The sequence below is a fragment of the Corvus cornix genome, chromosome 4 (genome assembly GCF_000738735.6).
Source record: "Corvus cornix cornix isolate S_Up_H32 chromosome 4, ASM73873v5, whole genome shotgun sequence".
NCBI lineage: Eukaryota > Metazoa > Chordata > Aves > Passeriformes > Corvidae > Corvus > Corvus cornix.
Genome location: NC_046334.1, coordinates 39,760,235 through 39,773,872, shown reverse-complemented (window position 1 = coordinate 39,773,872; position 13,638 = coordinate 39,760,235). Strand labels below are relative to the sequence as shown.

The 13,638-nt window shown below is 38.4% G+C and overlaps 1 protein-coding gene across 15 annotated transcripts in view; it reads right to left on the bottom strand.

The window, feature by feature from the left end:
* TENM3 (teneurin transmembrane protein 3) overlaps window positions 1–13,638 on the bottom strand; it is a 1,315,365-nt gene that overhangs the window by 192,975 nt on the left and 1,108,752 nt on the right. Inside the window, exon 1 of one of the 15 annotated variants that reach the window (XM_019287205.3) lies at window positions 6,131–6,357. The exons of 13 other annotated variants lie outside the window; for them this stretch is intronic. In XM_019287205.3, the coding sequence (XP_019142750.1) occupies window positions 6,131–6,185 (55 nt within the window). In that variant the 5' untranslated portion in view covers window positions 6,186–6,357. Of the gene's footprint in view, window positions 1–6,130; window positions 6,358–13,638 lie in introns of those variants that run through there. One more of the 15 variants, XM_019287209.3, reaches the window with a different exon arrangement.

Sequence of the window (13,638 nt, the reverse complement as noted above, 5' to 3'; positions counted from 1 at the left end):
TCTTATTCCCTACAGAAACTACAACAGCACTTCCACACACAATGAGTCATTATTACCGCTATAGTCATTGGTATTACATACTTAGAAAGGAAGTACAAATGGCCAATTTGTGGCCAGAAAATATCAAGCTGGGTACTAGATCTGAAGATCAACATTGTTGTCTTAGAGAAATTCCATGCAGGTGTGAAAAAGTATGTATGGGTATATACAGTCTTATGCTGGACATGCTATGTACAAAGAAGGCAATGTTAGTACTAAATCAGCTGTCATGAGTTGCTGGGATGCACAAATCTACAGCTCATGCCTGTCCCTGGCACATCCTCAGAAATCTCCCGAAGACCAGACCATCTTGTACATAATGCCTCATCATCCATACTTAAACTTCCACTTTTCTGTTGATTTTTTTTTTTTATAAAGTACTTTGTGTCTTTTTCCATATCTATTTTGTTTGAAGCAAACTTTAAAAATCCTCGTTAAACTCTTGTTTCTCTCCTACACTTTTTCAGGTTATTTTTATATAGACGTTAGTCCTTAGGAGACCAATGCTCAAGATCCCTGTAATGAACTAAATTTAACATGGGTGTAATATGTCTCTGTAATCCTGGCAGGTGATTTGGCCTGAAAGTACAACCTAAGATGAAAGGCCTCAAAGTTTTTTTTCCATTCAGACCTGTGAGGGTTTTTTTTTTTCCTCAATACAAAATCTGACAGCAGGATCTGGCCAACATCCAAGCAAATCGGAGTGCTGATATCCAACTTGTTCCTTGCCCTGTTTCTGATACTCCCAAGATACCTTGCCAAAGAGATCTTTCAGAAGGCAAAAATGGAGGATTTCTCTAGACATTATGAATACAGTGGGGAGAGATGTGGGGAAGTCTTCCTGAAGCCTGCAATTCTGTAAAGTGCATGTACTTATCATTAAAAAAAAGTAGGGTTGGACTAGAACTTGGCAATTCTTTTACACTGTATTTCCTTGTGCTAGTGAGGAATTATGATGGTACTTCAGTTTTCTGGTCTGTCCACAGTAATTTACAAAAGTGAAAGAAGGGTAACAAAATCACTATCAAGCAGTTCTATGTAACTCCTATATACACAGTTCTCAGTTCTACAGGTAAATTTTCATTCAATCTTCGCATGCTGTTTAAATTAAATGCCCATCATATTAGTTCCATGTATTATTTGTAATTCATTTTACCTCATTACCTAGTGATTTTTGTCCCATTTTTTTCTCTCTTCACCTCACCTACTTTCACCTTGACAAAAAGAGAACATGCCAATACAAAAACTGTTTCTTCCTATAATTGTCAGAGTCTTTAAGCATAACTGGAAAAATGCTGTAATCCCAGTTACAATGGTACTCTTTTCTCATTCCTCCAACACGAGCATAATGGGAGTATCAGCTTGAGTGGTGTGTCTGTGATGAATCAGACCTCATGCCCCTGAACAGCCATGGCAGAAGAAAAAGGGAATCAGTTATTTCTCCCACTGAGGACAGACAGGATGTGAAACACAGAGCAGAGTGAAGTTGGAGGATCACAGCTGCCAGTTTTCCCATCACATGGGACTCTATAAAGGACCACAAAGCCCATTTCCATAAGATAAAAACACAGGAACAATCTCTTGCTCTGCCTCCACGGACTGAGTGCAGCTTTCCTCAGCAGAGCTTTGCAGTAAAATTATGGCTATGCTTCCACAGATACACAAGAAGCTTTACTGCTCTTTGCTCCGAGAAGCAAAAGAACCTGCTGTCAAGGATTTCACCTGCAGTATTCTTCTGCCTTGCAGAGTGAGAACCCCACTTAAGAGAGTTAAAAGAGCTCAGAAACTTGATGAATTCGAAATTTAAGCCTACTGTGACTAAAACCCATTTCCAAATCCCTAAAATCTGAATATGTAAGACAAACACTGACACAGCTTTGTCCAAAGAAATGGTAGGTTGTGACCCCAAAAGTATGCTTCAGTCATCTTTTTTTTATTCAGCTTTGAATGGGAGCTGTGTAATGAGGAATGTCAAATGAATATTCCCCCAAAATGAAATATGACAAAAGCTTCACTCAGAAACAACACATGGTGCTGTCACACATTTATTATCCATGAGCTAAAATTTGTCTAATGTAATTTAAGATTGATAATTACTGATAGAGGCCACATGTGTTTTTAATAAAAAGAAATTGCCAAATTAAAAATGCTGCTTCCTTTCTAGAGGACCACGGTTTTCAAGTAACATCTCAGATTTATATAACTGAAGTAACAACTCTACAAATTTTCAGGATTTAAAAAATCTTATTCTCTGTAAATGAAATCTTGCCCTTTCTTCAACTGTTTGCATTATTCTCTCAAACACCAGTATGGAAAATGAAAATATACAAAACCAAAGTAAAACATAATAGTACGTTACTTGCAAATAGTAGCAGAAGACTTGAATTTTTTAATCCAGATTTTAACAACTGATCTGGTTTTAATTTATTATTAAAATTATTATTATTATGTTATTAGGAACAAGGAACTCTGTTATGGTGGGTGTTACAGAAGTATGGGGGAAAAAAACCCCAATTTTTTCTGTGAATGAAGTAACAAATGGCTGGCACAGCATTCACCTGAGAGTGCAAACTGAAAAGGGAGAAGAGCTGAATTACTAATGATCATCCCTCTCCACAGTGCCTTGCTGCCTGAGGTCTCCAATGTGGCTAATGTGCTGCCAAATTCTAATACAGGTTCCAAAGATGCTCCAGGGGAACGGCAACCTGCAAATGTGACATCTATGCGCCAGTGAAGTTAATAGAAACTATAATAGCAAAAAGATATAAGTGGGCCCTAAGTGGGGTCTAAGAAGAATCAAATTTCAGTTTTCATTAAGTGAAGTCTTACAAAATTAACCCAATTCTTTGAATAGCTCAAACAAACATGTGAAACCAGTGATCCAGTCAATCAATTTCAAGAAAGCTTTTAACAAGTACTTCACCAAAGGCTTTTAAAGAAACTAAGCACCCATGGCAAAACAGAGGTCTCTGCACAGCAACATGACTGGTTAAAAGACATAACCAGAAATTAGGGGTAAATGGTCAAACCTACATAGTGGAGGAAGCCTAGCAGTGGAATACCACAGGGATCTGCTCCTTTTCCCATACCTGTAATTGACCTGGAAAGGTAGCTGAGCACTGAAGCAACCAAGTTTGCAGATGATACCAATTTATTCATGGCAGCAAGGATGAGGGCAAGTGGTGAAGAATCTCAGGACCTTATGAAATTGAGTGACTAGACAATAGAATGGTAAATTAAATTCAGTGTGGATAAGTGCAGAGTGATGCACGTGGGAAAATATAACCTTAACTTCACATGTACAGTGATGGGCTCTGAGCTGAACATTATCGCTCAGGAGTGAGACCTTGAGGTTACAATAAATAGTGCCATCAAAATGTCAGCTCAATGCTCAGCTGCCAAAAGAAAGCAGCCCAAATATTAGGTATTGTTCGGAGCTGAACAGGAAGCAAAGCAGAGAACACAATTATGCCACTTTGTAATGTCCCTCAGTTCATACACTGTCTCCTCTTCCAGTGATATGTTCTGGGGACATGCTTAATCACTGAGTATTTTGTGTTTACTTTTACAAAGATTGGAGCAAAACAAAAAGCAGCTTAGAACAGAAGAGTGACCTGTAATTAGGGGGAAAAAGACAGCAGTTTTAACACCATCTGCATCTCAGATGCACAAGAGTTCTCTGAGACTGTATCCAAAATTCAAGGAGACAGTGTCTTCTACATACTTGCTGATAAACCATTCAAAAACAGACGTTGATGAATTACACACATACAACCAATGAGCTCTATTATAAGGCATTACTATACATCAAAAGCTTAGCTATTGCAAGCTTTACCCAGTACTTGAAATCCCTGGGAAAGGCCAAGTTTGAAGATTTGCCTTTAATACAGCAGTATACAGCCAGCTAAAAATCATTTTCCCATGTCGTCTTGAAGCAACAAGGTTTTAAGCCTTAAGGGTAAGTACAAGTGCCCACAAATGGGTAAGTAAAAACAATTTAAAGCAAAAATCTTCAAAGTCTTGTGTTACCCTCTGCTCTCTTTTCCTCATTTTCTACCCTATCAGATAGCCTGCTCAAGATGCTGCTGGAACCAGTCTTTTGGTGCTTGACAGCAGAAAAACACTTTTACCTACTGAGGTTCTGTAACAGGGAACAACTAAATTAAGTCTAGGCCTTCAAATTTCTAGCTAATCTCTACACAGGTCTGCTACAACATCTATTTCTTGCTTTTATGCGAAAGGGTTTGTCTGTATGCTAATAGACTGATATTACTTGTATCTTTGTCTAATTTCACAAGCCATGAGAATGTTCTGGTTTTCATTTGGATTGCTACACATCAGACACAAATTCTGTCTATCAGTAGTGGCTACCTGTAGTGTACCCTCTATTTACTTGCATAAAATACTGTCTGTGTACTTCACATATTCCCACTCTTGCGTATAAGAGAAATTATACTATCACCACAATTTATAATCAACCTTTACAGTAGCTTTGCCTATCATGTAATAGAATAAATACAGAAAGAGAGAGAATACATTGGAAGAAAAGCCAGAATTGTGAGAGTTAGTTATTCCTTAATTTTAAACTCATAAATGTATCAAATATGAACATGAGTATTTTTCAACAAGAAATACAACTATGCAGGGTATTTAATTAGTTTAAACTGTTAGCTTAGAGTTGCTGCAGATGAACTAAACACATTTAAAACAGACTAAGCTGCAAATTATTTTTTGCCTTTGTTTTAGCCCTACATTTCATTAAAAATCCCTTAGTAATTATTTCCATTCAAATGCTACAGCGTTACACTATGAAATAAAGATTTTTTTTATTCTTTTCCTACAGCTGTAATTTTCTACTGTTGAAGCAATTGAAGTTTCTTTTTCAAAGACACTTTTCAATTTATGCTGTCCAAGCATGTTTTAAAGACACATCATGAAGGACACTCAGCAGGATGCGCTCTGGAAATATAAGTTATGTCAGCTAACAAAAAGTCTTCTAAAGGAATAAAAAGTATGATTTTAATTAAAGTAGAATGAAGAAAGCAATAAATATAAGCTGGTAGCAATGCAGTAAAAATTTCAGTCACTAAAAGTAAATGAGAGTCAATCAAACTTGTTACAGAAATGCCCTCAGTATTCTTAAGACAAGACATAGAATTGGTGAAGCTGTGACAGGATGTCAACTGAACACAAGGCAGGCACATGAACTCACTAACTCAAGCTCTGTGTCCATCTAGCAGATGAGACAACATTTCAGTAAGACTACAGTTACTTTAGTTAACTGAAGAAAACCAAAATCTGGCAACCAACACTTTTTTCTCTCTCTATTCCACTGCCCACTACAAATTAAGTTATTATCTGTCTCTTGAAGTGAGAGAAGAGACGTTAATTAATCACAGAAATCCTTGGATCACTAGATAAATCATTCTGTTGACCCCATGTTGTTTTCAAAGGGCAAGGCTAAGTTGCTGCAGCTACAGCTGTTGCCTGTGAGCAGTGGCAGTAGCACTGGGCAGCTACAAATCACCATCAGAACAGGTGAGCTGCAAAACAGCAGCCAGCCCTTTAAAAGTCCTAAAGCACCCTGAAACTTTAATTCTGTCATGCAGTTAGAAAACACAGAATAAATTAAGTTTTCAGAAAGCCATTCTAACAGATTTCCTCATTACAGGTCTAATTACAAGCTATCTTTATAATGTACACCTGACAACATTGTGAAAAGCACTTTGCTTTAAAGGTCAGCAGAACTAAAAGAACAATTTTGCTATTTATAGTAACAGGTGAACTTTTCTTATTTGGCTGCTTAAGCAGCCAACCCTTGAGTTTAATGTAATTAGGGAGGGGATATTCAATTTACAGTATCCACAAGTAATGATAATTACACTGGTTCAAAAAAGCTGTTGGTAAGCATAAGAAACCTTTGTAATTACATCCCGCTTCCAAAATTACTTGAGCACTGTGAACTTGAAGCATTTCAGCAAATGAAGGCCAAGGCACATAAAGGAGAGCTACGGCGCTTTAAAAGCTGCACTGTTTAACATAATGAGCCGCCCGACCGGAGGGAGATCGCAGAACGCGCTCCATAACTCACCCCGACAGCCCGCGCCATCTCCTTCCTGCTCACAAACATCCATTAAGAAAAACATGAGCCGGCTCCCTCACTGCCTCCTTCCCATCCTTCGCCAGCATTGCTCAGCTCCCCTCGCAGAGCGGCCTCGGGAGCCAGCCCACGGAACTGTGCTGGGCTCCGGGAGCCTGTCTCGGGCTCCGGCTGCCGATCCTGCCACGCTCGGGAGAGCGCTGGCGCTGTGAGCAAGGAAACGTCGCCGTGTCACCCCCGCCGCCAGCCCCGCGCGTGCAGCAGATTAGCTCGGTCAGCAATCCGCCAGGACAAGGTGAAAAATAAACAACCACGCTCACAGCAGCTGCGACGATCGCTCTCCGGAAAATTATTCAGGCATTATGAGGGAGATGGTATTAAATGCTGCCACTTGCAGCTTTACGGCTCTCTGCGTATTCGCATCAGCCTGGGATGAGCACTTAAGGAGTATCATCAGAGAGCTTGCCCAGCTGAGCATCTTCCATTATGTTTTTGTCTTAAAAGGAGATAGCAGGAACCTCTCTGCCTGACAGGCAAAAGGCTTGTCATAATTCATTAATAACACAGCCTTGCTCAGGTTTCCTTCAATGAAATCAAGCAGGCATCCTATGAAGAAAACGCTGAGTGAACAACAGCTTCTCCAGACACAATGCAATAAACTTGCCAGTACTTGGCACCATTTAGAGTCTGAGACAAGGATGACCAACACTATTCGACAAGACCCGTCAGAGTCCCTTAAGGCTCCTAGTGAAGAAACTCAAAAATCCAAACAGTAATTCCGCAGCAGGATGTGATTCACTGCTTGGAAGCAAAAACTTCACGTTTTAGCTGCAGAGACAAATGTACCAGTCTGCTTTTGCTATGCTCAGGGTAAAGCTGGCAATTTACTCTGAGGAACTGTTTGCACCCAAAGGAAAAAAAGGTAGAAGAGGTGTGGTAAAAAGCAACAACTACAGTATCAGATAACTGCAAAAATTAACAGTACTATCACAAGTCTTTCATCATATAGAAAATACGGGGGAAGTTTTCTGCAAGGAAAGGAAACAAGCTTAAGCTGTCAAGATAAAGTCATTAGGATGGAATCCAAGTAGAGAAGACAGAAAATTACTCTCTTTTTTCCTTTGTCTAGTATGCATCCATTCATACAGCACTAAAACGCACCTGTTAAATTTAATTGAGTCTTACGTACTTCCTCCCTCAGAGATCAGTGCCATCATGAAAAAAATGAAGAAAGGTACTCTTACTTGTATTTGATCTACTAGCTTTTCATACTCTCACATTGCTTCACATGACAAAATAATCTAGTAATACAGTAAGTACATGCCATCCTGGAGTACAGCATTTATTATGATCCAAGTTTAAACAGCCTTCAGCATAAAAACTAGTACTACAAATTTTATATTTACTATGACAGGGTTTCTGGGGTTGAATTTGATTTTTAAAAAATGCTTTATCATCATGCAACAGAAGCAGTCCAAACATATAAAAAATAATTTTGTACAATTAGAAAAAGCGAAGAATGTACTGACAATGGTTAATTAATGATTTTAGAATATCTGTGTCACAAAATCATCTTTTTTGCAATAAAGTAGGCTCAGGTAATTTGCAAACAGCACAATATTATTGCTTCCCTAATCTCCTTTGTGTTTTACTTAGGCATGATAATTTATTTTGAGTGCAATGTCTGTCATTAAAACTATGGCTTATAAACATTATTAGGAACAGCTCTATTAGCATGTCTAGAGATGGCTGTATTTGAGCAGAATGCAGCTGATTGAACAGAAATCAATAAAGGTATTTAATGATTTCATGAGAAAAATAAGTGACCCTCACACCCCTAACGGATAATGTCACTTATGTGCAACACATTGCATAACGCTGACATAGAGCTACTCAAAGTAGTGTCACTTTTCATATGAGTGCCTTAAAACCTTATCAAAGGGAAATTGTATTTTAATGCTATTTCAGATGTCATTTTTGAGAGGATTTTTACAATCCCATTTCATAAAGCAGAAAGCATGATCTGAATTGTTACAAGTAGCTTTTGTCATTGGCACATGTCCTAGGTCACCCTCTGAAGTTGGCGGGTGAATGAAATCCTCAACACAGGAGGAGGGTAATACTTTGAAACATTACTCAAACACTTGCTTATTGCTGGCTTTCATCTCTCAGTACACCTTTACCTATATACCCGAATCTTCTACTAATTACCATGAACATGCTTCGCTAGGGAAGGGAAACTACTCCTCACGGTCAGTACTACAGCACAAGATAGATGGGTTGCACAGCTCCCCGATACGCTTCTTGGGAATCCAAACAGTGGTGGGAGATAATCTAAATGACAGAATAAATGCCATTAAATAAATGCTTGCCTCTCAGCCACTCAGGCAATCTCTCAGATCTCTTAAGGATATGCATGTCTGTCTGTCCATCTTCAATACACTGCTTTTGTATCCCATTTTACATCTATTCACTAAAAAGTAACTGTGGGTCACAGCAAACCATTTCACGGTCTCACTCCTTTATTTTCACTTTAACAGACTGAAGACGAAAATATGCAGTATTTACTTGGTATCTCTTCAATGACATTAAAGCTCCTTTTTGGGAAAGAAACAAGTCAAATTCAACATGTCACCATGCACTAAGCAGGCTTTGCCATGACCAGGCTGCCTTTACAATTCATTTAGAGTAAACCCAAACATAACTGGGGGGAGCTGATGTTTGATTTTCTTGTTCTATTTGCCATATTATCTATAATAATTTTTTGTGCAACATGAAGAAATGAAAATAACTAAAAAAAAAAAAAAAAAGAAACCTTTTTCCTAAAGATAATTTAGTCCCAGCTTTCATACAGTTTTCACCTGAAGAAATGGGAAAAAACTCTGCTCAGATAAAACAGGGAAGCAAATGCAAAAGCTTTTTCTGACCGACTTGAACGTTTCCTTATTTCTCCCCAAAGGATATAAAAACTACTCCAGTAAATGTAGCATCATAATTGGCTATAATTGACTCCATCCTTCAATTTTTAAGGCAATCTATAAAATATAGATCATTTTGTCAACTGGGAGACAATTTTGTCACACCACACTGTTTATCTCTTTACAGTGATCTCAGCTGCACTCAATATCGTTTGTTACCACTCAGACTACCTTATTTTGGCTGCAATCCTGCACCTCTCCACATTTAATGCACTGCACACTAGTTAGCTGTAACTCCGAACACTTTGAGTGCTACCAAAGGGAATTATTGCTGAAGATCATTGTCATAGGGGATAACAGCAGCAATGATACAGTAGCAGATGAAGCACAAGCAAGCAAGCTCTGTTCCCATCCATCAGTGTACTTCACGCTATTCTGTCATTAGTCCATCTCACAACTTACTGCACATGAATCAGAAGGAATGGGGGACAGAAGAAAAATGCAAGGTTTAACTGCTTTGCTGCTGTTTTTCCGTTACAGCTGCTGTTTTAGTGAATTTGTAACATTTTAAGGTAAACTTGTAACACTCTGGCCCTACAGACTGTTGTGACATCATGGCAGTTTTGCATGACTCTTAGGTCACAACAGTATGATGACCACTGAATGGAAGTGGCTGCATCTGGCCGTTTCTAATAGCATAAATACTGCAAATACCTCACAAAGATATTTGCTTCAAACACAAACTTTGAATGATATAATTGGTTTTTTCTTTCCCCATGTCTTCAATAATTATTTTTATTTATATCTCCCTTTATCTGCTGCAACACTTCAACTGAAAACTAAGTAAAAGGAAGATAAAAACCCTAAAAAAAAAAAATCCAAGTAGCAAATGATTGATAGAAACATTGATGTAATCCTGTCCATAGCAACAGTTTAATTATGAGCATCTTGGCAGTGAGCCTGCTCTATGTGTTGATTTTCCCCAGCAGAGAATGCCATACAATCCATCTTTGTGTTATGTGCTATATGACTACATGGAGAGGCCAATCAAAGGGGAACAAGGAACAGACAAGTTGTAGTAAATTACTGGGGTGATACAGGAGTAAGTACATTGACCATGAATGATTCCACTCCTGAGGATAAGCAAGCCAGAGAAAAAGGAGGGGTAGGGAAGAAATACCAGGAGGGTGCTATCCACGACAAAATAGCAGTATATTCCTCAATTACAGTGATCACAGCATACAACATGAATACACCTCTCCAACAAAGGACATCAATTACTGGTACCCAGTTTAAACTGTCCCCTCTCAAACTCTTCTTCCCAGGATCACAAATGTGTGGAGGAGCAGAGAAGCACCTTGGTGTAGTAGGAAAGCAGGTCCCCCACCAGGGACACAGGGCTCAGAGGCCATGGCTACATGACACACTGTAAAGCAAAGCTTGCCAAAAGCAGCAGATCTGCTGGGTGGAGCAGCCGCTGCCAAGAACCCAGTGGCCATGGGATTTGTGTTCTGAGGGCTTCCCTCCTGAACAACACTACAACGCAGCTAAAGGGGGCACATCAGAGGGGATGCACAATATCATGGCTGGGGTGCAGAGTTCACTCCAATAAACTAGAGGGCAAGGAAGCAATAGTGGCAACTAGCAGGGACCTTAACAGGAAAAGGCAGCAGTGCAGGCTTAGGAGGTTATAAAAATAAATGGTGAAATCTGACTGACTGCTTCTCAATATACTTGCAGGTAATGGCCAGACAGGAACAAATAAATATAATAGAATTGTATTTTATAATTAACCTTACTTCCAATGTCTGTGTTGGAAAGTTTGTTAAAAAAGCCCCAACAAAAATGAACACAACATGTATCAGTCTATATACAACTGTAATCTACAGTGCTTATTTATAAAAATAAAATTTTTTAAAAAGTCCTTAAGTCCCATACCTATTTTTTGAAGCAACATTTAGGACAATGTCTCTGAAGCAGCAGTTTAAGATTATACTATCTGCTCTTTACTTGAAGGAAATGCTCTGGGAATTTTTAAGTGTGTGAACAAAGGTTTTGCGAAACCCTGTTAGGCTATTACATGTGGTAAGAAAACCATCAATCATTTCTGCAGCCTGGTGTCCACATTCACAACTTAACTCAATAAAGACTGTTTTTGGTTTCTATTAAGGTATGAATGTTTTATATTTGTAACCACATAAATCAATAAGAATACTCATATATGTATATACATGGATCATACCATGTATATGTTCCTTTGAAGAACAAACTGAAAAGCATACAGAAATTTGAAATTATGGCACTCAAAAAATAGGATTCCTAAAGTTTACAAAAATTCCAAGAGACATACTGAAATCAAACACAAACAATGTTTCACTCAAAGTTGGGGTTTTTTGGCAGTTGTGTGACTATATCCATCTCCAAGACACTGTGGCTGCATCAGACCCTGAAAACACACTGGGCTTTTTTAGTACCAAATGTATGGGCATGTTCTACCTTCTGTGGATTACCTGAGAAGTTGCTTTTAAACGCAAAGTGTTAGAATCTACACAACTCTGCTGCCCCTTTCCTAGCTCTTCCTCATTAAAATTTACTTTAAACATGGAAGAAAAGGATTTGTGTGTGTGTGTGGGTACAACTTAATGTTCAGATCAATACATTATGAAAACCTATTAAATCACGGCACTAAAACTGAATTAGTTATTTAAGCCTTGAAAGCCCAGCTATTTTAGCTCTGAATTCAGGTCTCATATTTCAGATCAGAGCACTCAAGATGTACCCTGGATTTCTAAACGATGTACTAGGAAATGTCTGTACCTGATAAAACTCCTTCTGTGCATCAGCTCAAAAAACCATTGTATGATCATTTCTTTACTGTACATTCTCTCATGGCAAAGACAACATCTTCCAAAATACCTATGTAACTGTACTGATCGAATGATTACCTGAATAGAACACCCAGCTGATTACGTTGAATATTCAGTTAACTTACTTACCCTTCAACAGCTAGAGAATACAACACAAGAGAAACCCAGAGGAACTCCTGGTAAAGATGTTTTGTCAAGACATTAATCAAAACTAGAGTAATATGAATAGTTACATCACTCCTCAGTAAGTTCACCTTGGTATTTTCACAGAAAGGTCATTTGCAAAATCTTCAGAAAAAAATAATTATAACTGACATATCACTGTGTCATGCCAGGGTTTGCGGGAGTGAGGGAAAGTGGGAGTCTGCTCTCAGGCAGACAGAAATCCATAGCTTGTACTGTGTTTTTGATGCAGGTGTTTTAGTAGCGCTTTTTATTTGTGAAAAAGAACTTTTAAATACAAGAATGACTGTGCTTTGTAAAAAAGGTTGTATTTGAAAATGCTTAATGGCACTTCTGACACACAGGACATAGAAGTTTTGCAACTAACAAAATAATGCTTAAGTTCCATTGCAATTGCAAATTAAACAACTACATTTTTTTTAACGAACCAAGAACTGAATAAATGATTACAGAATACCTGAAAGATCTTAATGACTACTAAATCTGACATTAAAGTTTACGCCTATTTAATCTTTTATTATTTCTGCTGCATTACTTTAGATTAAAGCCCACAAATCTGGCTAAAAGTATTTTTATCCTATGATCTGTACTATAACTTTTTTCCTCTAATTGAAAACCTAAATTAAAAACAACCAAAATGAGACGACTACAATATCAAATCTCAAAGCAAAGAGGGAGATTTGCCACTTAAGAATTCTTAGCTATCAGAAAAGGCAGCAAACATCATCTAGTTCAGAACAGTTATTTTGGTCAGTCTCCCACTGGGCAGAGAAGCTGAGAAAAAAAGCCTTGTGGAGGACATTAAGAAACATAAAGCCTGGAAAAATGCTACTGACAGTATTTGCTAAAGTTGGACACACAACTGTCCAGTTATCAACCACAGACCTAGGTAGAAGCAGTGGCTCAAAGCAATAGGGGCAGTTCAGCAAGAAACAAGGTGCCACTCTGCATAGAGAACTGCAGTGAAATTTGGTGACATTTTATTCCAAAAAAACCCGCCCCAAACAAGCAAAAAACCCCCACAAAACCAGAAAGCCCTATGCACTAGTAACTCCCAGTGCTTATGTTTTATTCATTGTTGTTTTGAAGGCCAATAGTCTCTTTCTCCAAGGTCCCAGAGAGACCCAAGGGAGGTGCAGATGTTTCACTTTCTCTTTGCTGAAGCAGCTGAGAAGGCTTAAAGTTTGGGAGGGTTTCCTGAGCACTGTTGTGCTCACAATAGTATCTGATTACTCTGCCTGAGCTGGTTTTGATTAAAAGGTTGAGAAGCAAGCAGGAGAGAACTGTAGTAGCTGACGGGTGAACACTGATTCAAAACTAACCTGTAAGACACTTCTCAAACCATATTAATTAAGTCTGACAGTAAATATGGAGCTTCTTACTAGGAATGCACAATGAATACACAGCTATGGGCTTCACTTGTTTCACCCAGGCATCAAAAAATGACACTCTCCCGTGGAACTTCTCGTTTACAAGATTAATCTTTTAGAATATAAATACATATTAAGTTTATTTTGGCAGAGTACAGCCC